The sequence below is a fragment of the Piliocolobus tephrosceles genome, chromosome 10 (assembly GCF_002776525.5).
Source record: "Piliocolobus tephrosceles isolate RC106 chromosome 10, ASM277652v3, whole genome shotgun sequence".
NCBI classification, from domain to species: domain Eukaryota; kingdom Metazoa; phylum Chordata; class Mammalia; order Primates; family Cercopithecidae; genus Piliocolobus; species Piliocolobus tephrosceles.
This window is the reverse complement of record NC_045443.1, coordinates 61,288,501-61,315,068: the sequence shown is the minus strand read 5'-3', so window position 1 is coordinate 61,315,068 and position 26,568 is coordinate 61,288,501. Positions and strand designations below refer to the sequence as shown.

Below are 26,568 nucleotides of genomic sequence, written 5' to 3'. Positions count from 1 at the left end.
AAGGAAGGTGAATGTAGTTTGGGCCAGGAGCTCTGCTTGTTAGCTGCTGGGCTAACACAGACCCGGGAGAACTAGAACGGGATACAGGTCAGAGTTAACCGACGGTGTGTGATGTGACGAAAACTAGGCAATGGTGACGAGATTAACCTTTACCCTTCAGTCTTCTAACATCGGCAAATCACTTCCCTGAGTTGGTGTAGAAGCTGGCAGGGCTGACTAGGGTCCCTGCTGTGAGTGTGAGCACAACTCCAGGAACTTCCCCATCTCCCAGCCGGCCCAGCGAGGCGCCTGGCGAGCCCAGGCCAGATGTTCTGGCCAGAGTTGACGTCACGTTTGCATGACGTCACCAGCGCTGACGAACCTCACAGGGAGGGGCCTATCAGCTCACCTCAGAGCGCAGGCAACTCCTTAGAGCAGGGAACTGGCCGCCTCCCGTTCTACCCTGAGGGTCCGAATAGTCAGAGCTGTAGGAGCCGAAGCGCCGAAGGAGCTCAAGAACCGCTACCTCCCTCTTTCCTTGGTCCTTATCCGCGTCTTCTCTAAGGCCCAGGAGCGGTCCAGGCGGCGGCACGCTCACGAGCCCGCCGTGGAGGCGGTCACGCGCACGCACGCTTGTGCGCAAGCCCGTTCCCTCAGAACCCGGAAGTGCGAGGCCGAGGAGAGCCACGTGGGTCGAGCTGGGGCGCAGCTCGCATGGGGGAGTCTATCCCGCTGGCCGCCCCGGTACCGGTGGAACAGGCGGTGCTGGAGACATTCTTCTCTCACCTGGGTATCTTCTCTTACGACAAGGCTAAGGACAATGTGGAGAAGGAACGAGAGGCCAACAAGAGCGCGGGGGGCAGCTGGCTGTCGCTCCTGGCGGCCTTGGCGCACCTGGCCGCGGCCGAGAAGGTCTATCACAGCCTCACCTACCTGGGGCAGAAACTAGGTACCTCCGCCCCGCCCCCCGAGCCCCTTGAGGAGGAAGGAAAGGGGGTATATTGCCCAGTCGGCAGTGGCTTGGGTTTCCCGTCTCTGTGTCACTTCTAATCGCAGGCTCGACTCGGCATTCCCAGGTCTCCTCCCACCGTTCCTTTCCTTCCCTGGGCTTCCAAAAGCCCCGCCCACCGGCCTGCGCTGCTGATAGATTGGCGAACTGGGTAGATGCTCTTTGCAGGGCTGTGACCCAAACTGAAGGGTTTGCCCCTTTGCCTCGTGCATGGATTGATGTCACAAATGAGAAGTTAATCAAACTTTGTCTTCATTGTTTTAATTAGTGACGCTGCAGCCAGAAGAGCAAAACTTTGCAAAACAACCTAGTTTTATTACGGAACACTGTTGTGTGGCCTCTTAAGGTTAAGCCTGAGAGTCACATTTGGAGTCCTACCCCGTCTTCATAGTCCCCCAATACATATTTAATGACTAAAGTAACAAATGAATACTGGGCAGGAAAGGCAAGAAATATGCCTAACACTAGTAAGAGGAGACTTAAGGGGAAAATGGTAAACACTCTTAGCACCTCATGTACATCTTGCCTCTGAAAATAAGATTCAAGAGCTGATTCAACTTATTTTTACTAGTAGAAGCAATAAGTATAAGTAGATGAGCAGGAAATAATAGATGTAAAAGCCATGGATTATGCATACAAAATATTACTGCTTAATTATGACAAATAAATATATTTGAATCCTAGGGATTTTAGAGTCAGTACTTGACCTATTTTAGACTCTTCAGTTTTCAGAAGCATGAGGGCTGATGTGAGTGAAGGACACGTATATAAAATACAGAGAATAGAAATGTAAAATTGGGGTAGATTTCATTTTGATCCACCACCCCCGTTCCCTAACCAGCCCCCTACTTTCCTTGTATTGCCTGAAGGTGACCATGTACGTCTTACTGAGCTTTCAGTAAACACTCAAGGGACAGGTCTTCCTGAGATCGTAATTGCTGTAGCAAATATGTTGATTTATACATACTTACTTAGTATGCTAATTTATTAGCAGAAACTGGTCAGATAGTTTCACCTTATTTTTTTCTCCCCTTTTTACAATGGCATTTCTCACAAATTTGCAGTTGCTGCTATGGTGTTATTATTCCCCTTTCTATAGATTAGCGAATTATATATGCAGTTGTGTTGGGTAGATGATAGAGTCCAAACCAAAATATCTGCCCTTGAACTGTCAGATTGAGTTTGCGTTCATATAACTTATTAAAAATGTATGAAAATTATAATTTATGTATATCTACATGTTTTTTTTTATATATGTGAAAATGGGGTGGATTCTAGCTGTAATACTGAAGGCAGGTTATATTTAGGCAGTTTTAGTTGTTTTTAGACTCCCCCACCTCAGAGAATGGTGACTGATTCAAGTGCCATGATTCTTTGCTTTTTCTTTTTTTTCAATTAACTTATCCATGGGAATTTGATGAAAGCTGTGTACTCACTCTCCAGAAAAATATATATGTACATATAATTGTGCATATAACCTGAGTGGGTTCAGTTGAATTTTCTAAAGTCTATTTATTGACTCCATTAAAAAAAATCTGCTACTCTAGTTTTAAGTTGAATGAGTCAGGTTTTTATGTAAACAGAACTGGCTGCCTGTGTGTAAGAATATATATGCAAGATCTTCACTCTCTCTGACTTGGGTTCTGTAAAGTGGTCCTCAATTTGTAAATTGATTAGTTCTGCTTGAACCCCAGCTGGCATGGGTGAGCATGAGGGCTATGCCTTGAAAGTGATCTACACAACATTTGGTTCTGTGAAACATGCCCAGGCACTGTTAGGTTCCTAGGTGGGCTCCTCACTTCTGAGTAAATATACTGAAAATGGTATATTTAATGCTTCATAACTTATTAACACATAAACACAAGTTCTGGAATTTAAATTTTATCTTAGCACTTATTTTTTTGGTACTGGAGTGTATATGATATCTGTGCTTACAATATGACTTCACAGTTATCAGGTTTACTGTCTATTTTCTTAAAAACTTAAGAAGAAAACTTTCGTGTTGCCATTTAAAACATTCCCATGTTCTTCAACTACTTTGCTCATTAGAACATTTATATAGTTTTCTTTAGAAAGCAAAACAAAAAGTTTATGCATGCTTTTAAAAAATTTAAAACATAATTCTGAAAAGTTTTTTTTAGCCTTACTGAGATATAATTGATAATAAAATTATATATATTTAAGATGTACAACTTGATGTTTTGATGTATATATAAATTGTGAAATGATCACCACAATCAAGCTACTTAGTATATCCATCACCTTACATAGTTTCCTTCCTTCCTTCCTTCCTTCCTTTCCTTCCTTGCCTGCCTTCCTGCCTTCCTTCCTTCCTTCCTTCCTTCCTTCCTTCCTTCCTTCCTTCGTGTGTGTATTGTGAGAATACTTAAGATATCTACTCTCCTAGCAAATTTCAAGTAAAAAGTGAGTCTTTTTTTTAACCTCTTTTATGGATGGTGTTTATTTGAGGCCTTAGCAGTGAATCCTGATTAAAGAAGCAAGCAGGGCCTTTAGACAAAGGATAGACCTTGACAGGGAGCTTTCTGTTCCTGTCTTGATCCTGTTACTGAAAAACTTCAAGTAGGGCCCTTATCTTGGTTCCTTCTCTTTCCTTTAAGAGAGAATAATACCTATTTGGGGAAGGATCAGTGATTAAAATATGCTGACCCAATGCCTGTGGAGAATTTTAGAAGGTCATACTTTTCTTCTCTTTGTTTCATTACTGGAGAGTTTCCTCAACCTTGGGTTGCTGAAATTTAGCATAGTAGAAAATGACTTAACTTGAGAACTGATGTTTAAAAATTATTATTAGCAAGAAGTTGGAGAATAAAATGCCCAAGATGTTTTACACATTCCTTTGATACACTTAAAATTTCATGATATGAGATAAACTGTTGAAATATTGAGAAATTATAAGCATTTATAACTAGAGCCTTCTAGAAATCATTCAGAGTAATCATATTTTATAAATTCAAAATATTGAAAAGAGAAAGAAGTTGAATGTTTCTGATTCCTTGTTTTCCAGCACAAAACCCCATTGGATATTCCAGACCAAGATAGTGAACAGATAGGATTGGGTTCCTGAGAGATTTGAGAAAAGAGAACTGTTTGAAAGAAATGTGTTGATGGTCTATCTCTTCCTTGTAGTAGTTTCACTTTACTTGGTTTCACATACTGGTGATTAGCATTTATCGATAAGCTTTTAAAGGTATTCTTTGTATTTATGTAGTGTTTCCATTCCCCCAGATAAGGGTAATCTGATGAAGTTAGGTATCCTTTTTTTTCTCCTCCCATAAGTCCTAGAGACAGATGACATCCCTTTTTCAATGCGAAGTTAAAATTTTCACCAAGGCCACCCTGTTTGACAGTACTAGATAGCAATTCTTTTTGTAGTACTTGAAGCTCACAGTTCACCACAGTTTCAGAAGCTCAATTATGTATTATTATTAGGAGTTTTAAAAGATGTATCAGTTATAAGTAGAAGGGAAACGGATTAGTATTATAGAATATATGCTTTGTTCCAGGCACATTACATACATACATACAAATGTTATTTCATTTTGTTTTTTTATCTCTGTCACCAGTTTTATGTTAAAAATGACAACTAAAGCTCAAAGTGGTTCAGTAGTTTGCACATCAACGTAGTCTGTGATCGTGGGAGCTGGGGTTTGAAACCAAGTCTTTCAGACCTCCACAGCTTTTGGGTTTTATATGACACTCTTATGACCCTCCTAAGCTGAGAGGTTTTATCCTAGATGTGGGCACAGAGGCCTATTTATGTTGTACCCTTCACTCTACAAAATCAGCAGAACTAAACTGAATATTGGTATGGGAGGAAGGCAAACCCTGCAGGGAACAGTTCCATATGGGATATTGATGTCACAACTGGTCCACCTGTACCCATATAGATTTTGATGGTGTTAGTTGGAGAAATGATATGCCAGCTACTCAATCTGTTTGAAACAAGCTTGTCCAACCTATGGCCTGCGAGCCACATGCAGTCCAGGATGGCTTTGAATGAAGCCCAACACAAATTCATAAACTTTCTCTTTTTTTTTTTTTTTTTGAGATGGAGTTTCGCTTTGTTGCCCAGGCTGGAGTGCAGTGACACGATTTCGGCACACTGCAACCTCTGCCTCCCAGGTTCAAGTGATTCGCCTACCTCAGTCTCCCAAGTGACTAGGATTACAGGCACCCACCACCATGCCCGGCCAATTTTTTTGTATTTTTAGTAGAGACGGGGTTTCACCATGTTGGCCAGGCTGGTCTCGAACTCCTGACCTCAGGTGATCCACCTGCCTTGGCCTCCCAAAGTGCTGGGATTACAGGCGTGAGCCACCATGCCCGGCTAAAGTTTCTTAAAACAGTATGAGATTTTTTGTACATTTTTTTTTTTTTTTCTCATCGGCTGTGGTTAGTGTTAGCATATTTTATGTGTGCCCCAAGACAATTCTTCTAATGTGGCCCAGGGAAGCCAAAAGATTGGACACCCCTGGTTTAGACAGTATTTTGGAAAAACACTTTTCAAAGTATCAGTAGTTTGGGGTTCAGAAATAAGTAGGGTAACCAACTGTTCAAATTTGCCCAGGGCTGAGGGATTTCTAGGATGTGGGACTTTGTTTTAAAACCTTATAAAGATTTCCTGAGAAGCTAAACTTCTAGTGCTAAAACCTGGAAAGTCCTGGGTAAACTAGGACAAGTTGGTTGCCCCAGTAGAAAGGGAAAGAAGGTTCATTTCTTGAAACATAAACCGAGCAATGAATTAAAATCAATATTGTGAAATGGTTCATTTATTAAGAGGATGTTTTACAATGCCTTGATAAATAATTTTTATTCCTAATTATAGGTATATGTTTATAATAGTAAATTAATTGAAGAGAAAATGTAAACTCTTGTCCATCTCTGAGATTTTTTTATATATTCCTAGAAATCACTGTTTTAAACCTGCCCTGTTTCTTTTCATTTTCGTAATATCTTGCCTCTGGCCCTTTGGTGGGTGCAGAATTGCTTGAGGAAACATCCATGAACCTGGCTCTATAATTAGAAATATAATTGGTCATGTATAACTACAGAAGTGAGTAAATGATATCTATGCTATCTGATCCTTTTTAGCTATGAAAAGATGTTTCTGGTTTTATTTTTTGATGATTTCCTTTGGAGCCCCCTAGTTAAAGCAGCGGTTATTTATAATTGGTTCCTGGTCTTAATAATTCACAGTGTGGTGCGTATTATTTATAACATATAGTGTCAGTCTGTCAAGAGTGCTAAGATTTTCTTTATTCTCCTGGGATCCCAGTAGTCTGTTTTCTTGCATAGAGGGAATATATATGTATGTATGCAATTTTCTGGTATGATCTAAAAGGTAAGATTCAAAGGAAAATACAACTCTAAAGCAGAAACAAAAAATTGTGCCATGTCAGGAATAACAATCGTGTTTCATAATTTGTGTGTTCTTTTGTTTTGAATACATCTATGTTAAAGGTAGCCTTTTTAGTTCCAGTTGGTGTTATTTGCTAGGTTAATTATGCTCTGAAGTAAATCTGAATCCTCATTGAATTGAGTTGGGGGAGAATTGGTACATGGGTAAGCAAATCGTACACAGGTCCATTGCTACAGTAATGAATTCTATCAGGTATTCGTTTAGCTTTTTCCTTAGGGAAATTATGAATCATAAAGTATTGATTTGTATCTCAATCATAGGAGACAGAGAATATGGTAGATGAAAACTTACGGAGCTCAGTGGGTTTGGATTCTTTGCTTTTGGATGCTGGTAGGTGTTTGATACTTACAGTTTCTCCTTCTTACTTGTCATGTGCTTATGTCTTTTGGCTACCAGGGGGCCAGTCTTTCTTCAGCAGGAAGGATTCCATCCGCACTATCTATACTTCCTTACATAATGAGCTGAAGAAGGTGGTGACTGGCCGTGGTGCCCTGGGTGGGACTGCTCCTCACGTAGAAGAACTCCTTTCCCACCTGTCAGAGCAGCTCTGCTTCTTTGTTCAGGCTCGGATGGAGATCGCAGACTTCTATGAGAAGATGTACACCCTCAGCACACAGAAGTTCATCAATGCTGAAGAACTCGTTGGCCTTTTGGATGCCATCCTGAAAAAATACAGCTCCAGGTCAGTGTGGGGAGGAGGGAGGGAGAAAACGTGGCTGTCCTATTAATCCCACACAAGCCCAAGAGTTTTTCTCCACACTGTTAATGAAAATCTGTGATGAAATAACTGTGAAATAAATAACTGGATTACATTTTGTGCATATTCATTCATCAACAGGTATACATTACGCACCTTCATTGGTCTTATTAACACTATACTGGCTGCTAAGCCATAGCAAAAGACCGAGAATGAAGTAATCATAAAACTTGTATTACAACTGATTTTGCTGCTTAGGAAAGAGTTCATACAACAAGAGAATTGTATATAAAATAATAGGAATTTCTTTTTTCTGGAAACCAAATTGTAACATAGTAAAATAGTATGAATCTCTCTCTCTCTATGTGTGTGTGTGTGTGTGTGTGTGTATTTTTTTTTTTTTTGAGATGAAATCCCACCCTGTTGCCCAGGCTGGAGTGCAATAGCACGATCTCAGCTCACTGCAACCTCCACCTCCTGGGTTCAAGCAATTCTCCTGCCTCAGCCTCCTGAGTAGGTGGGATTACAGGTGCACGCCACCACGCCCAGCTAATTTTTGTATTTTCTTTTTTTTTTTGGTAGAGACAGGGTCTCATCATATTGGCCAGGCTGGTCTTGAACTCCTGACCTCAAGTGATCCACCTGCCTTCACCTCCCACAGTGCTGGGATTACAGGCGTGAGCCAATGCACCTGGCTGAAAATAATGTGAATTTTTAACAAATTATTATTCAAACAAATGTCGTCCCTTTTAAAGTAATCAGTGAGTTATCTGCTCATTCCTTTGAACAAGTCCATTATTTAACATGTGTTGGAAACTCCTTTGTAATTGCTTTTAGAGTTTGTGCCATAGAGTTTAGATTTCATTTTAAGTATTGTTAGTGGAGGCAGGCATCTACTTTTAAGGAGGACAAGTATTTTTGAGTGGCCAAACAGTTATTTGGAACCAAATTTAAGTATTTTTGAAAAAATGTTGATCAACTGGAAAATTGCTTTTATTAGAAGGACATTGCTGCTGATAAAGAAATGAGAATGTTTGTGATGTGCCACCCACTGCCTGGCACAAAAAGCAATACCAAAAGAATTTCAGAAGCATTGTGAGTGGCTGAAAGTGAGTGAAAGTCAGTGAAATGAATTACTCAGTTTTATTTTTGTGTCCCTAGAGCCTGCAGCCTGAAATAGTGCCTTGCACATAGTAGGCACTTAGTAATTGTATGTTGGACTGAATGGAAAATGATTTATTTGAAGGATTTCACTCCTTTGGATATATGAGTTCAGATATGTTTGCTTAAAGAGAAAGAAATATGTTAATTCATATTCCCAGATGAAGGCAAATACCCATCTGATTAATGGAATGGGGGAAGGGAGCAAAGTTGGAATATTCAAGGAAACTTCATGGAGAATGTAGAATCTGAGCTTTTTTTTTTTTTTTTTTTTTTTTTTTTTGAGATGAAGTCTTACTCTGTCGCCCAGGCTGGAGGGCAGTGGCACAATCTTGGCTCACTGCAACCTCCGCCTCCTGGGTTCAAGCGATTTTCCTGCCTCGGTCTCCTGAGTAGCTGAGATTACAGGTGCATGCCACCAGGCCAGGCTAATTTTTTTTGTATTTTTAGTAGAGATGGGGTTTCACCATGTTGGTCAGGCTGGTCTCGAACTCCTGACCTTGTGATACACCCGCCTCAGCCTCCCAAAGTGCTGGGATTACAGGTATGAGCCACCACGCCCAGCCAAGTTGAGCTTTTAATGGCAGATAGGATTTTGAAAGCAACTGTAGGAAAGAAGACAGCAGGTGTTTTGAGATGGTAGGATATTTCAGAATACAAAAAGGCCTCAGGGTTTTGTTACTTGCAAGTCTTTCTCCCTGGAAAGTTCTTACTGTAGTTGTCTTTTCATCTTTAAGTCTTGGTTCGAAGAAACCTTCTCTCACTATCCTACCAAAACTATTCTGCTTTTAGTCACAATCTTATTCTCCTGATTTATTGCCATCTGAAGTTACTGTTGTTTGTTTAGGGTGTTTTTTCTTTCTTTTTCTCAAAAACTAGAATGTGAGCTCCATCACAGCTGCTGTGCCTTTAGCACCTGCAACAAAGCCTAGCATACAATAGATGCTCAATAGATGTTTATTGAAGAAATGAGTGAATAGTTGTGTTCCAGGTTGAAAATTTTTACTTAATTTGGTAAGTAGTGGGGAACCATGAAAAGTTTTGAACAGGGAGTATCATGTTCTCATCTTAGACTAATTACTGTGTCACTGTGTGTATAATGGGATGGTGAAGCGAGAGGTTACAGGAGAAAAGGTTAGTGTAGCAGGCTACGAGGGTAGCCTAATAGGCGGTAGGAGGGCCTCATGGTTGCAAGACAGTGGGAAAAGAGATGCTGACAAGAAGGCTGTAAGTCTTGTCAACAGGATGGTGGGAATAATGAGAGCTGGCTGTCAAAGATGATACTTAGGTTTTGCCCCTCCAGTGATAATAGTGTTTACAGAATTGAAAAGACAAGAGGAACTGAAGAGGAGCTGGTTTAGAAGGAATGTAGTAAGCTAAAATTGGGGCAAGTTGAGTGTGAGTTGCTAGCAGATTTTCGAGTAAAGATTTAGCAGGCAGTTGGAAATGGGGGTCTAGAGCTCAGACGAAAGGCCAGAAATAAAACAACTTGGAAGTAGACTCATACAGTTTTATGGTTTGAAAACTAAAATGTCATTGTTCTTTAATAGAACAACAATTGATTTTTTATCTTGTAGGAAAAGGTAGTGGTGGGGGGAATATTTATATATACCTATTCTGAAGGAAATTAGCATGTGTTGAGCAAGTACTGTGTGCCAGACACTATGCAAGACCTTCTTCTCTGTTACCTGATTTGAAGTATAGGTGTAAAATAGTACACCTTTTATAGAGTCCCAGAGAAGTTGAACACTTTGCTTAGAGTCATACAGTTTACCTGTGTGACTTCAGAGCCCATATTCTTTTCTGTATGCATCATTGCGTGTTATTAAAAATCAAGATATTTTTTATCTAGTCCAGATAAATAATTGCTCTTTGCTGATCATTTTGCAAGTCAATAAATTAGCTCTTCAGAAGACGTAGGAAGCATTTACTGCATTCTCTTGCTAGGAATGAGTTGTGTGCTACCTACAACCACATATATACATATTATTTCTGAGTGTAAGATAGTTTGGTTAATATACTATTATGTTACTATTCTTTCTTTCTTTCTTTTTTTTTTTTTTTTTTTTTGAGATGGTCTCGCTCTGTTGCCCAGGCTGGAGTGCAGTGGCATGATCTCAGCAAACTGCAACCTCCACCTCCGGGGCTCAGCGACCTTCCCACCCCAGCCCACCAAGCCACTGTGACCACAGGTGTGCACCACCATGCCTGGCTAATTTTTTTGTATTTTTGGTAGAGACAGGGTTTCTCCATGTTGCCCAGGCTGGTCTCAAACTCCTGAGCTGAAGCAATCCACCCACCTCGGCCTCACAAAGTGCTGGGATTACAGGAGTGAGCTACTGTGTCCAGCCTATTCTTTCTTTATAAAAGTTTTCCTCTAATTTTTTATTTTGAAATTTTTAATGCTATAAAAAGTTGCAAGTATAGTATAATGAACATAGTTACCATGTGATCAGCAATTTTACTCCTAGGTATAGATCCAAGAAAAATGAAAACATATGACCACATAAAAACATTGACATAAGTGTTCATAGCAGCATTATTTATAATAGCCAAAGGGCAGAAACAACCCAAATGTCCATTGACCAATGGATGAATGGATAAATAAATGTGGTATATCCATACAATGGAATATTATTCAACAATAAAAAGGAATGAAGTACTGACACATGCAACAACATGGATTAACCTTAAGAGCATTATGCTAAGTGAAAGAAGCTAGTCATAAAAGACCACATGGAAATCACATAATTTCCATTATGTGAAATATCCAGAACAGGCAAAGTCATAGACACAGAAAGTAGACTACAAATTCATAGTCACAGAAAATGGTTGCCAGGAGTTGGAGGGGAAGGAGGAGTGATTGCTAATGGGCACAGGATTGCTTTTTTGGGGACCATGAGACTTTTCTAAAATTGATCGTGGTGATGGTTGTGCAATTCTGCAAATATATTAAAACCATTGAATTGTACACTTTAAAAGGATGGTACATGAAGTAATTAAGAGTAAAGCTATTACTAAAAAAAAATTTTTTTACAATGAACATATAACTATCCTTCACCTTTGTTCACAAATTGTTAACATTTTGCCACATTTGCCTTATCACTGTATATGATTGTACTTCCCTGAATTATTTGGAAGTAAAATGCAATCTTGATGATGCTTTCCTCCTACATACTCAGATTTTGTCTTCTAAGAACCATACATAATCATAACACAATTTTGAATGAAAAAAACAGTTTTTACATTCAGGAAATCTAACACTGATTTTCTGCCTTTGTATAATACGTAGCCCATGTTCAGATTTCCCCAGTTGTCTCCAAAATATTCTTTATAGTTGCTTGTTATTTTTTATTGTCATAGCTCTTTGATTTTTGTGACATATTCTAAATTTTCTTTTTATTTATTGTTTGATATGTAATATGTTCACATGGGTCAACATTTATAAAGTATAACACAATGGAAAGTCTTCTTCCTTCCCCTTAGCCACTCAGTTCCTGTCTTTAAGACGCAACTAAAGTTAGCAGGGTTTTTTTTTTCTTTTTTTTAAAGATGTGTTGCCCAGGCTGGAGTGCAGTGGCACGATCTCGGCTCACTGCTACCTCCACCTCTGGGATTCAAGCGATTCTGCTGCCTCAGCCTCCCAAGTAGCTGAAATTACAGGCATACACCACCATTCTTGGCTAATTTTTTTTGTATCTTTAGTAGAAATGGGGTTTTACCATATTGGTCAGGCTGGTCTTGAACTCCTGACCTCAAATGATCCTCCCACCTCAGCCTTCCAAAATGCTAGGATTGGTGTGAGTTGCTGTGCCCGACCTAAAGTTAGCAAGTTCTTGCTGTCATTCCTGAGAAATAGGCTATACATATAAGTATATACACTTACTTTTTTTAACCATTTAAAAATTTTATATTTTTGGAAATATTATTTCTTCCTCCAATCTGATTAGTATGTTTTCTTTTAATAAAATGGTTTTTTGAAGCCCCAAAACTGAAGTACAGTTAAGGATATGATTCCTAAGGGGAAGAGATCTCATGTAGTGATTCCCAAATGCTAATGTAAAAGTGGTTTGCTGAGCTCTTTGGGAAGCTTAAGAAAAATACCCATCCCTGAGCCCTTCCTCCTCTTTCCTAAGAGGGTAAAATTTAGTGGTTCTGGTTATGTGCCCAGAAACCTCTGTTTTCAAAGTTCCCTGTGATAATGATACATGGTCTGCACACAAAAAAACTGGGTAACTAAGAGAAAGATGTCAACTCCAGGATAGAACAGATACTGAACCTTAATGATGTGTGTGTGTACATGTGTATGTGTGTGTCTCCTAGGAATGATTAGTATTTATTATTTTAAATTTGTGCGGTATCATTATTTATTTTGAGATGAGGTCTTGTTCTGTCACCCAGGCTAGAGTTCATTGGTGCTATCTTGGCTCACTGCAGCCTCGACTGCCTGGGCTGAAGTGATCCTTGCACCTCAGCCTGCCAAGTGGCTAGGACTACAGGAGCATGCCACCACCCCTGGATAATTATTTTATTTTATTTTTTGCAGAGAGACAGGGTCTTGCTATATTGCCCAGGCTGGTTTTGAACTCCTGCGTTCAAGCTGTCCTCCTGCCTTGGCCTTCCACAGTGCTGGGATTACTGGTGTGAGCCACGCACCAAGGCCCTATCATCTGTAAACCTTCTTTGAAACACCCCACTTCCCAGAGCCTTAGGAGTTTCTCCTTTTCCCTGCAGATTTAATTTTCAAAGTTCTTAGGGCAGTTCTTAGTTGTAACCCTCATCCTCTGAGTGGGTATTGATGGAGGTGGATGGACCTGGATTACAGTATGGACAAGAGATGTCTTTTTTCATCTAAACAATTTTCATCTTCCACCCATGCGGCCTTTCTCTAATTAATAGGGAATGACTGATCACAGACACATCCTAGCCTGAAAATGATCTAAATTAGAGGCTTTGGGTTAATTTGATCAACATAAATTCTTTAAGGAATTCTGAAAAGTTGACCTTCTGTATAATGATTTTCTTTGGGAAGTGGGATTCCTTTATGTATCAACTAACATGATTTTGCCCTTTGCTAGGTTAACGTGCTTTTTTCTGTAGACTTTTTGATCTGGCATCTGTGCTGCACCAAACATTTCTCTTTTATGGTTTCAGTGTTCTAAAGAAATAATTCATATTTTGGTATTCTGTTGTATTGAAAAAGTTAAACCTCTTCCCAAAGGATCCATTTATCTTTCAGGGAATGTCCCAGTGTAGCTGATCCATGTCAGAACTCTTCTAACAAATTTTGTGAATAGTACTATGCTTCAAATGCTGAAACGCCTTTGTATTAAAAAATTAATGAGTGTAATGAATAGCATGGAATCTAAACCTCTGGCCTTGATTTAACATGTAGATCCTATATGAGTTATTGCAATGTCTAGTCTGCTTTCACAGATGAATGGAAAGTATATTTTGGTTTTTTTCTTCTGAAAGCCAGTTATGTTCACAGTAGAATGGTATTAAAAAAGGCTTCCTTTTTTGGTAAATTTATAACTTTTATTTTGAGATGGAGTTTTGCTTTTGTTGCCCAGGCTGGAGTGCAATGGTGCAATCTCAGCTCACTGCAACCTCCGCCTCCTGGGTTCAAGTGATTCTCCTGCCTCAGCCTCCAAAGTAGCTGGGATTACAGGTGCCTGCTACCATGCCCAGCTAAGTTTTGTATTTTTAGTAGAGACCGGGTTTTACCATGTTGGCCAGGCTGGTCTCAAACCCCTGACCTCAGATGATCAACCCCCTATAGGATTATAGGTGTGAGCCACTGCACCTGGCCAGTTTATAACATTATTAAGCATATATAAGTTCTTGTTTAGGAATCACAGTCATTTGTGATTCTGCATTTCAAATTGAATTATTAACAAATTGAACTATATTAATAATATAATTATTATATAAATTTAATCGTGTGCCATTTAGCAGAAGAAATATGAACTTAGCTTTTATAAGGTCACAGTATCTGCTGTTCCTTGAGTACTTTTGAGGAGCAGTAGAACTTGGGTTTTTGTTTTTGTTTTCCAAAGAAGCACCAATGGAACATTTTCTGATTCTGCAGAAGTTTTTACACATTTATTTATTGTTTTGTGGATATAAAAGAAAATTCTGGCTAATTTTTCTGTTTCATAGTTAAAACAAGTTTGCAAGATAGATTGTAAATACAAATTAATATTTACTCTCCTAAATCAAGACTATAATATTAAGAAATAATACTTTTAAAGAAAAAAGAGAGCCATCACTTATGCATTCTAGAACATTAAAAAAAATCTCTATGGTATGGCAATAATAAACCATTCCATGATTTTAATTCTTTTTTTGTTGTTGTTTTTTTTCGAGACGGAGTCTTGCTCTGTCGCCCAGGCTGGAGTGCAGTGGCCAGATCTCAGCTCACTGCAAGCTCCACTTCCCGGGTTTACGCCATTCTGCTGCCTCAGCCTCCCGAGTAGCTGGGATTATAGGCGCTCGCCACCTCGCCCGGCTAGTTTTTTGTATTTTTTTAGTAGGGACGGGGTTTCACCGTGTTAGCCAGGATGGTCTCGATCTCCTGACCTCGTGATCCGCCCATCTCAGCCTCCCAAAGTGTTGGGATTACAGGTTTGAGCCACCGCACCCGGCCGATTTTAATTCTTAAATAATAATTTTATAGCTAGAATTTAAATAACATTAAAAAATTGATCTACATATATTTGTTTGCATTTTAGGAAGTACACTTTCTTGATCTGAATGCTTTAATTCACAAATTTCTCACAAAAGGCAGAACTACAATTTAGCCCTTATGCCCACTTTTCGTCAAAAAAAGATTTTTTATGATAAGGCTGTTAATAAGACATTTTGTTAGTTGCATGTGTATAGTTAACAAGGTTAATTATTGCTCAATGAAAATTTAATAAGCAAAACTAATAGTAGTGCAATTTCTGTGGAATGCAATCTCTCCTAGGCATTTGACATGCTTAGATTTTAATAGTGAAGACCTTCAAAGTCTTCCGTGATAGTGCCCCAGCCTGTCTTTTCAAATTCATCTGCTACCTCCCATCAAGTGCTTTACATTGCAGCCAAATTCTTACTACAAAGAAAGAAACTTAAAAAGAGCCAGGTGCAGTGTCTAATGCGTGTAATCCCAGCACTTTGGGAGGCCAAGGCGGGCAGGTCACTTGAGGTCAGGAGTTTGAGACCAGCCTGGCCAACATGGCGAAACCCCATCTCTACTAAAAATACAGAAATTAGACAGGTGTGATGGTGTGTGCCTGTAATCCCAGGTACTTGGGATGCTGAGGCAGGTGTATCACCTGAACCCGGGAGGTGGAGGCTGCATTGAGCTGTGATTGCGCCAGTGCACTCCAGCCTAGGCAACAGAGTGAGATTCTGCATGAGAGAGAGAGAGAGAGAGATCATTGAGGATTTTAAGAGAGAGAGAGAGAGATCATTGAGGATTTTAAGCAGAAGTCCAAAAACAGCCCATAGTCTCATACTCAATATGTTCCTCATAAGGATTTGCCATTTCCTACCTCTCTGCTTAGGATCCTGTTATTTTTATGCTCAGAATGTCCTTTTATTGTTCTATCATGTATCAGTTTACTATTGCCACAATAAGTCTGCATAACAGACTTCCAAATTTACACTTGTGGGTTTGCAGGCCTACTAGGGTTGGCTGACCTGAGCAAGGTTCAAGTGGGTAGCTCTGCTTAACACTGTTTCACTGGGTTTGACTTTTTACTGTGAGCTTTGGGCGTGGGTCTGCTCCACATGTGTTCATTCTGAGCCTAAGGTTGGAGGGGAAGTAGCTACCCAGTAGCAATGTCCAAAGCGCAAAAGTATGACCCAGCTAAGCACATTTTAAGCCTTTGCTTGCATCCAATCTGTTAGCATCTCTTTGGCCAAAGCAAGTTAGGTGGCCCAGTCCATATTCCATCGGTAGGAAAGGAGCTGCAAAGTTAAAAAACAAAGGGTGAGGAATCATGAATGGGAGAAGATTGGGGCTGGAAAATCAAGACCCTATCTTCATATGGCAAAATCCTGCCTACTCTTCCCACTGCTTTTCTATTTTGTTAAAAAAAATGCATAATATCAAATTTACCATCTTTTTTTTTTTTTTTGAGACAAGATTTGGCTGTATCACCTTGGCTGGAATGCAGTGGCCTGATCTCAGCTCACTGCAACCTCCACTTCCCCGGGTCAAGCGATTCTCCTGCCTCAGCCTCCTGAGTAGCTGGGACTATACTTGCATATCACCATGCCTAGCTAATTTTTGTATTTTTGTAGAGATGGGGTTTTGCCATGTTGCCCAGGCTGGCCTTGAACTCGTGAGTTCAAGGCACCCGCCCATCTCAGCCTCCCAAAGTGCTGGGATTACAGGCATAGGCCACCGCCTCCAGCAGATTTATCATTTTAACTTTGTTTATGTATCCAGTTCAGTAGTGTTAAGTATATTCACAGTCTTTTGTAGTAGATCTTTAGAATATTTTCATCTCACCTCACTGAAACCCTATACTCATTGACCAACATTTTCCCCCCTCACAGCCCTGGGCAACCACTGTTCTGTTTTCTGTTTCCATGAGTCTGACTACTCTGGATATCACATATAAGCAGAATCATATGGTATTTGTCTTTTTGTGACTGACTTATTTTAGTTACCATAATGTCCGTGAGGTTCACACATGTTGTAGCATGTGACAGGATTTCCTTCTTTTTTTAAGGCTGAGTAATATTCCATTTGTGTGTATGTACCATATTTTCTTTATCCATTCATTTGTCAGTGAGCATTGGAGTTGTTTCTGCCTCTTAGCTATTTTAAGCATCATGGCTCAATTCAAATGCCATCTCCTCTATGACTTCCACAATCTTTTGACCAAAGGGAATTGTTCCTCCCTCTGAAATGTTATTTTATTCATAATAAATGTATTAGTTTCTACTTTGTATTCATTATAAATGCCTCCTTCTGCCATGGAAGGTCCAGTAGGGCACATCTCTGGGTAATTTTTTATGTCTTCAATGTATTGGTATTTAAGAATTAGTAAACAAATTGTTAAATGAAAAGATGTTACAGATTTTGTTTTGTCATGGTAAAATGTACATAACATAAAATTTATCATTTTGGTTGCAGCAGACCACTGTGGTACACATATGCCTATGTAACAAAGCTGCACGTTCTGCAAATGTGAAAAAAAAATTTTATCATTTTGGCCTGGCGTGGTGGCTCACACCTGTAATCCCAGAACTTTGGGAGGCTAAAGCAAGAGGATTGCTTGAGGCTAGGAGTTCAAGACCACCCCGGGAAACAGCAAGACCCTGTCTCTACAAAAACTGAAAAAATTAGCTGGGTGTGGTGGTGTGTGCCTATAGTCCCAGCTGCTAAGGGAGCTGAGGTGGAAGGATTCCTTGAACCTGGAAGGTTCATGCTGCATTGAGCTGTGCAGTGAGACCCTGCCAATAAATAAATAAATAAATAAATAAGAACATACACCTTTTGGAAAGAACTCCATGGTGCAGATTTGCAAAGGAGAAAGGCAGTGTTTCTAAAGTGGAGTTTAGTGTTTCATTAGAATATTACACAAATCCATTCATTTATATTTTCCTCTATTCTATGGAGACTTCCTTCCTTCCTTCCTTCCCTTTTTCCTTCCTTCCTTTCCTCAGAGCAGATGATCTCTGCAAATAGTTGTTAATTTATTCTGTATTAAGACTATTCAGACTCTTTCAAGCTTGCTGCCGTAGCTTAGGTGGATATTTTTGGATTACAACCATTTAACAGAGCCTCCTATAATACGAGTTGTGAATAGCTATGAGGCACATGGCAGTGGAAACAGGGAAATGATACATCATAATGCTAATCTCTAAGTCTTGGCAGACTAACATTAACATGAATTTTTAGCTCTTCTTGAGGTTGAAAAATAGCTTCAACATTCACATTTATCTTTAATAAATGTTGAGCACTTAAGCACTTTTTCTGTATGTTATGGAAGAGCTTGTTCGGAATTCTTTCTGAAGGTTTGGACAGGGAATTTATGTCCTCTTAAGGAGAGCATTGCTGGCCGGGCGCGGTGGCTCAAGCCTGTAATCCCAGCACTTTGGGAGGCCGAGACGGGCGGATCACGAGGTCAGGAGATCGAGACCCTCCTGGCTAACACGGTGAAACCCCGTCTCTACTAAAAATACAAAAAATTAGCCGGGCGAGGTGGTGGGCGCCTGTGGTCCCAGCCACTCGGGAGGCTGAGGCAGGAGAATGGCGTGAACCCAGGAGGCAGAGGTTGCGGTGAGCTGAGATCCGGCCACTGCACTCTAGCCTGGGCGACAGAGCAAGACTCCGTCTCAAAAAAAAAAAAAAAAAAAAAAAAAAGGAGAGCATTGCCTATAAATGATGATTTCCAGCCAAAAGCAGTAGAAAGATAACAATAGTGTTATTTGTACCAGAATTTTCTCTAATTTCATGTCGTTAATCCTGTGATTAACAGTCTTACTATGTTCCTAGTTCCTGGGCAGATTTTCCTAATAGCCATGATTATAGAGGTGTGTGATATTTAATGCTTATAAGTATCAAGGGGCCTAAAAGCTAAGGTGGCTTTCTTACAATTCAAAGATTTTGAGACTTACTCTATAATGGGGTTTTGCATGTGTGCATTTAAAACATTTTTAAAAATATATAGTATTTAAGTAGATTTTTTAAAAAAGTGTTATCCTTGTATAGGGGACATGCTAATCTTCTCTGTATCATTCCAATTTCGGTATATGTGCTGCTGAAGTGAGCTTTTTTTTTTTCTTTCAAGACAGGGTCTCACTCTGCTGTCCATGCTGGAGTGCAGTGGTATGATCATGGCTCACTGCAGCCTCAACCTCCTAGGCTCAAGCAATCCTCCCAATTCAGCCTCCCAAGTATCTAGGCCTATGGGCGCACTCCACCAGGCCTCGCTAATATTTTTATACTTTAAGTTTTTGTAGAGACAGGGGTCTCACTGTGTTGCCCAGGCCGGTTTCAAACTCCTGGGCTCCTAATGATCCTCCTGCTTTGGCCTCCCAAAGTGCTAAGATTACAGATATGAGCAACTGCTCTCAGCCTGAACTTTCTTAGTGTTCATTCTAAAATATGTAATGTTTGAAAAGTCCAAATTAATTAAACGCGTAAGCTAGAAGATTTGAGATCTGGTTTATCTTTCTGATTTTTTGTGTATTTATTTATTTTTTTACTTTAATTTTTTAAGTTCTAGGGTACATGTGCAGGTTTGTTACATAGGTAAACATGTGCTGTGGTGGTTTGCTGCGCCTGTTAACCCATCACCTAGGTATTAAGTCCAGCATGCGTTAACTCTTTTCCCTTATGCTGTCCCTGGCACCTCCCTCCCCAAGTAGTCCCCAGTGTATGTTGTTCCCCTCCCTGTGTCCACGTGTTCTCATTGTTCAGCTCCTACTTATAAGTGAGAACATGCAGTGTTTAGTTTTCTGTTCCTACTAACATTAGTTTGCTAAGGATAATGGCTTATAGCTTCATCCATGTCCCTGCAAAGGACATGATCTCGTTACTTTTTATGGCTGCATAGTATTCCATGGATTGTGTATATTATTAGACTTGATCTCACCAATGTTTTAGCTGCCTCAGCTGGAAGGATGTTGATGTAAAATGCAGATAACATGAATAACGACATTTCACATGATAATCGGTTTATCTCTTATAATATCCAACCTAGTATGGATTCTCTTAACTGTAATTCTTTTAATTAGTATTTAAGTAGATTTAAACAAAAATCCTAGATATACTTGTGATTTTTTTTTTTTCCTAATTGTTTACTTGATAACCAGCATGTTCTTTTTCACCAGCAGCCAAAATAGTGTGAGAAGCGTCCATCTCATTAACAATGAAGTGATCAAATGCACTCAGGCCTGTAGATCATCTACCATAGTGCCTGGAACATATTATGTGCTCAATAAATACAAGTACTTCCCCTGCCTTTACAGTGGGATCACTTGCTGAGGTGATTCCGCAGCCTCTGCAGGTGCTGTGAATCTTTAGGAAGAGTGTAAGCGCTTGAAGTAGACTTCTGGAGAAGGAGCATGTCAGCGTTTCTCAGAAGAGAAACTGAGCAAGAAAGCTCCGTGTGGTCTGTACAGAAAGGACTCTCCCTGCCATTCTATTCCACTGTTATAGAACTTCGTTCAGCCCATAACCAGCAGGCAGAGTTAATGAGGCAGAGATGTGGATTCATATCTTTACATAGTTGGTCACCACATTGACTAAATTTCTGCTTGAGTCATAATGTTCTGGATAGACAAAAGAGCGAATAGAGGAGGCAGCTATTACTTCCACTTTAGGAGGAGTTAAAACTAGGGTGGCCATATGTCTGTTTTCCTGAGAAATTGCATGGTCAGACTACTGAAGTGGGAGAGAGGTATTAGGAAATGAGAGGATGTAACTGGGGAACCTGACCTCGTCTGGAAGTAGACAGAGAAACTTTTGTAGAGAAGTGACTGAGGAGGAGACCTGAAAAATAAGGAAGAAGTACAGTATTGATGAAAATGGGTCATGCTGTCACTTGTCTAGGGTCCCTGAACTTACCCTTTTTTCCCTGTGCCTAGAAGAGAGGATGTCCCACATCATGTTCTTTTCCCTCTAAACATTACTATTACATGTGAAGTAGAACAGTGTTTTACAAACAGCAGGTAGTAATCCATGGGTTATAAAGTTAACTTAGTGAGTTAGTAATCTGATTTAATATATATAGTAGAAAATAAATATATATTTAATATATATTAGAAAATATCAAGTAGAAAATAAAATATATTTAACATATATTAGAAAGTATTAATGGCGGAAGTAATAGCTGCCTCCTCTATTTGCTCCTTTGCCTCTAAAACATTATGACTCAAGGAGAAATTTAGCAGAGTACATTGTACATAGTAAGAAAATATTGAAATAAAATAATATTTATGTGTGCAGGTACTTGGTCACAATATAAAGTGTGTTTTTTACTATAGATCATAGTCAAAAACTTTTTTTGGAGACAGGGTCTCCCTCTGTCAAGCATAGTAGTGCAATCACAGCCCACTACCTCAGCCTTGCTGGGCTCAGGTGATCTTCCCACCTCAGCCTTCTAAGTTGAGTAGCTGGGGCCACAGGTGCACACCACCACACTTGACTAATTTTTGAATGTTTTGTAGAGATGGGGTTTTTCCATGTTGCCCAGGCTGGTCTCATGAACTTCCGGGCTCAAGCAGTCCACCTGCCTCTGCCTCCCAAAGTGCTGGGTTTACAGGAATGAGCTGCTGTGCCCAGCATCAAAAACTTTTATACGTTTTGTCTAGGACAAGTGGAAGTGAAATTGCACTACTGTCTTGAACTCCTTGTAGTAGAGTTACATTTTCAGTTATTTAATTAATATCTGGAGAAAGTGAGAAGAATAAGAATGTGGCTCAAACTGGGAAGGGACTACATTATTCAGTGCCTTCTCGGCCTTTTTACGGATTTGGGGTTTTATCCTAAGATAAATGGAAAGTGATTGAAGTGTTAGCTATTTCTTATTGGGTCACCATTTGTTTGTTTGTTTGAGACAGACTCTTGCTCTGTCGCCCAGGCTGGAGTTTAGTGGCGCGATCTCAGCTCACTGCAACCTCGCCCCCCCCAGGTTCAAGCAATTCTCGTGCCTTAGCCTTCCGAGTAGCTGGGATTACAGTCACGCACCACCATGCCTGGCTAATTTTTGTATTTTTAGTAAGGATGGGGTTTCACCATGTTGGCCAGGCTGGCCACCATTTTGTTTTTAACTGTAATTAAAGATGAAGGGAATTTGGGAACCAGGATTCAATAAGGATTTTCTGATAAATGCTCTATTTCTTTAATAAACATTTATTTTATCTACTGTGTTTTCCATATAAGCTTATAGTATGTACTCTCATCTGCAAGACAGGTTTAGTACCTCATGGCATTACTGTGAACATTAAATGAGTTTATATGTGTCATCTACACATTCAATAGATGTTTTAGTGACTTTTTTTGTTTTACCTCCGCCTCTTTAGGACCATACTCTGAAAAGAGCATGCCTTGTTTCAATGATTGTTTTAGTCATACAATTCCCAGAATAAATAAAATACACTCAGAAAGAATTATAGCTCATTTAGGCTAGGCATGGTGGCCCACACCTGTAATCCCAGCACTTTGGGAGACCAAGGCGGGAAGAACACTTAGGGTTTGCAACCAGCCTGGGCAACACAGGGAGACCTTGTCTCCACAGAAAATGGAGCATGTGCCTATATTCTCAGCTGCTTGGGATGCTAAGGCGAGAGGCTCACTTGAGCCCAGGAATTGAGCTGCAGTGAGCCATGATTGCACAACTGCACTCCAGCCTGGGTGACAGAGCAAGACCCAGTCTAAAACAAATTAAAAAAAAAAAAATGAATTGTAGCTAATTCGGTATTTCTGTTGTTGAAAAAAAAGTGGCCACTATTCTCAGGCTATTTCCACAGGAAAATATGATGTTGACATAATTTTGAAATGGTGAAATTATATCAGAATTTTAAAATAAATCAACATGTAGTTCTTCTGTCTTTTCTTCCCCTGTCCTGAAACATAATATTATTTGTTTGGCCATATTGTTGCTTTGTGGTTAGAAAAATGTCAGTGTGGCAAGTGAAGTAATATTTCCACGTATCTCTATTAATATCTCTCTTCCCTTTAGATTTCACCACCCAATCCTCAGTCCTTTGGAAAGCAGTTTCCAGCTGGAAGTTGACGTCCTGTGTCATCTCCTGAAAGCCCAGGCCCAGGTCTCAGAGTGGAAGTTCCTCCCGTCTCTGGTTAATTTACACAGTGCGCACACCAAGCTGCAGACCTGGGGGCAGATCTTTGAGAAACAGCGGGAGACCAAGAAACATCTGTTTGGAGGGCAGTCTCAGAAGGCCGTGCAGCCTCCACACCTTTTCCTTTGGCTGATGAAACTCAAAAACATGCTTCTTGCCAAGTTTAGCTTTTACTTTCATGAGGCTCTGAGCCGACAAACTACTGCTTCAGAAATGAAAACGTTGACAGCAAAAGCTAACCCAGACTTTTTTGGAAAGATTTCCAGCTTCATCAGGAAATACGACGCTGCCAATGTGTCCTTAATTTTTGACAACAGGGGTTCTGAGAGTTTTCAGGGTCATGGTTATCACCACCCCCATTCCTACAGAGAGGCCCCCAAGGGTGTGGACCAGTATCCAGCTGTAGTGTCTCTGCCCAGCGACAGGCCAGTCATGCACTGGCCCAATGTCATCATGATCATGACGGACCGCACATCTGATCTGAACAGCTTGGAGAAAGTGGTCCACTTCTATGACGACAAAGTTCAGAGTACCTACTTCCTAACCCGCCCGGAACCTCACTTTACCATTGTTGTCATTTTTGAGTCAAAGAAATCTGAGAGAGACTCCCACTTTATTTCCTTCCTCAATGAGCTCTCACTTGCCCTTAAGAACCCCAAAGTGTTTGCAAGTCTGAAACCTGGATCCAAAGGTTAGCAGGTTATTTGTGTGGAGGGGTTTCAAGACTAGAAACTGTTCTTAATTGCCCTAATGATCTACGGTGGTCTTGATTAGAGTTTATGTCCACTCATGCCTCTTTCAGAACTAAATTAAAGACAGATCCTCCCTGTGTTGCACACTTTATAAGCAATTAAGGCCAATTGAATTGAGTGTCCAAAGAGTAATCCAGGAAGTGGTCATGGGCTACCGTGTATCTCCATGGTACAGCGAAGTAGTTGCAGTATTTCCCCCTATTTTCCTATATTTCTTGTAGATTGAATATTTATTGGATTTTTTCCCCCCATATGTTTTTCTGTTGTTCTAAATGTGTTCTACTGCAATTCCGGACACCCTCTCTGTTTCCCTCCTTGGAAGAGTAATAAGGGTGAGATATTAAATGGCCTTTTTAGAATTAAGGACTGTATATTTTCTGTCTCATAAATTAGCAAATGAATATGGAGTTAGTAGTTTTATGATTCTGATCTACAAGTTAACATTTATGATGCCAAAATGAGGGTCTTGGTAAGAAATTTCTATCAGTTATTGAAACTGAAGGTGAATCAGATTGGTAGCATAACATAAGTAAGGTTTTAACAGTTTAGAAGATCCTCATGGCAGCTTTAATAGCCATAGGTTCTTTTGGGGTGATATATACACCTAACTGCATTTGTTTTGACTTCTTTAATGTTTAAATGTTTCACTCAGTTTTAAAGTCAGCATAAGCCATCATGTGGGCTTTCTTCATTCTTCAGCATATTACCCGCTTGGCTTTCTGTTTATCACTTTTCTGCTGAAATGTACATGTTTGGCTCTAGTCCTGGGTTATTTTTAGGCTTAAAAGCATGCAGTCGGTTTTTCAGCCGCTTTTAGATACTCATGCAACATAGCCTACTTTTATAAAATCACAATGAAGGTCTTCATACCCTGCACCTGCTAAAAATCAGTTGTGCGCTTGAAAGACCTTTTCATAGTTGAGTAATCACCTCAGTACTTAAGTACTTCTGAACTTGGGTTTCATGCCTGCCCCCTACAAATTGTGTTTAGAAGCAGCACTGCATCTTAGCACATGCTGCCTTATCCCTTTCCTTCAGCAGGTGTACATGGGAAGTAGGTGGATCAGTGAAGGCATAATGGGCTGTGCAGACCTTCACTTCTAGATTATTGATTCAAAATAAAAAGAAGCCACACAGAGTAATTGAGTTGTTACTGGTTTGATGGTTCCTTCAAAGCCTGTGTGAAATGTAATGGTCACATTCATCTTTTTTCTCATGATTGTATGGAGCCACTCTTTTACTGGGTGTCCACAGCAGGTATGCCAGCAACATCAGCAGAGACCAGGGAACCCCTCGGAGTCCGTGTAGGAAGCCTGTCCACCTACATGGTGGACTGCCTGGCGGAATAAAGAAGAACCGGCCAGGTACGGTGGTGCACGCCTGTAATCCCAGTCCTTTGGGAGGCTGAGATGCGCAGATCACATGAGGAGTTGATCAGGAGTTCAAGATCAGCCTGGCCAACATGGTGAAACCCCCTCTCTACTAAAAATACAAAAATTAGCCATGAGTGTGGTGGCAGGCAACTGTAATCCCAGTTACTCTGGAGGCTGAAGCAAGAGAATCGCTTGAACCTGAGAGGCAGAGGGTGCAGTGAGCTGAGATTGTGCAACTGCACTCCAGCCTAGGTGAAAGAGTGAGACCTGTCTCAAAAAAAAAAAAAAAGAAGAAGAAGAAGAAGAACCAAGAAACTCTGGCCTATTTTTTATTTTCTGGGAAGAACATTTTTTTTCCTTTTTTTTTTTTCAAGACAGGGTCTTGTTCTGTTGTCCAGGCTGGAGTACAGCGGCACAGTCATGGCTCACTGCAGCCTTACCCTCCCGGGCTCAAGTGATCTTCCCACATCAGCCTCCCAAGTAGCTGGGATTACAGGCATGAGGCATCACACCTGGGTCTCACTGTGTTGCTCAGGCTGGTCTCAAACTCCTGGACTCACACAAGGTTCCCCCCTCGGCCTCCCAAAGCACTGGGATTATAAGCATACACCACTGCACCTGGCCTCCTTTCTTTTTCTTTAAAAATGGTCATAAGCTTTGTAAAAAGCCAGTTTGCTTTAAATAGAAAGTAGTGATTTACCTCTGCATTTTATCCACTCAGGTTCTATAAAAAAATCTCAGCAGATTCTACATTGACCTTACCTAAGAAATTGAAAGCAATTGGAGCTAAAAAGTCAAATCACTTTTCCTCTCTTTTGTGTTTTGCCAAGAAACTGAAAAATATTCCTTGGTATGCATGTATTTTTTTTCATTTTTTTCCTCTTAGATTAAACCACCATTAGCCTTAATGACACAGTCCCCCAAATACCTAGAAGAATATATGCTTCAGTGGAACCCCGAGACAGGTGTATGTAAAGCATATATACGCTATTTAAATAACCAGTCCTCACCTGAACATACTTGAATTGTATGTCTATCTTTAAGCATAAACACAAAAAGAATTTGAAAGAACAGAAGGCAGATGTGAATATTAAGAAAATCTAAGACAATATATTTATGAATTACTGTGCAGCTGTCATAGACTTACTGGAGGAGTTTTTGAAGATTCAATATTGATACTTAAATTATTTCTTAAGCTCTTCAATAAAGTTTTCTAATTATAAAAAAACCCACATAATTTGGTTCAAGTCAAGAAACAAAGTCATTTTACTCTAAGATTTATTCTCTAAATACAGTAATGAGTTCTGTAAAGTCTGTGTTTTGCTAATTAAAAGAGTAAATCTGCA

General features: G+C 40.0%; 1 protein-coding gene and 1 non-coding gene across 2 annotated transcripts; one reads left to right on the top strand and one right to left on the bottom strand.

Annotated features, from left to right (window-relative positions):
* Positions 1-637: 637 nt before the first annotated feature.
* On the top strand, positions 638-26,568 carry C10H12orf66 (chromosome 10 C12orf66 homolog). Its single transcript, XM_023225130.2, has 3 exons — positions 638-928; positions 6,825-7,110; positions 22,977-26,568. Exons 1-3 carry the CDS (start codon positions 694-696, stop codon positions 23,791-23,793), a joined length of 1,338 nt encoding a protein of 445 aa, XP_023080898.1. The 5' UTR covers positions 638-693; the 3' UTR covers positions 23,794-26,568.
* Positions 18,956-19,060, bottom strand: LOC111551275. The gene has a single exon (XR_002734306.1). It is a non-coding gene; the product is annotated as a U6 spliceosomal RNA (small nuclear RNA).

Bases quoted from the DNA above. Each gene is read 5' to 3' on its own strand.
- C10H12orf66 (XM_023225130.2), top strand. From the start codon at position 694: ATGGGGGAGTCTATCCCGCTGGCCGCCCCGGTACCGGTGGAACAGGCG. The intron at 929-6,824 runs GTACCTCCGCCC...TTTGGCTACCAG, and splicing joins CTACCTGGGGCAGAAACTAG to GGGGCCAGTCTTTCTTCAGC. The intron at 7,111-22,976 runs GTCAGTGTGGGG...TCTTCCCTTTAG, and splicing joins CTGAAAAAATACAGCTCCAG to ATTTCACCACCCAATCCTCA.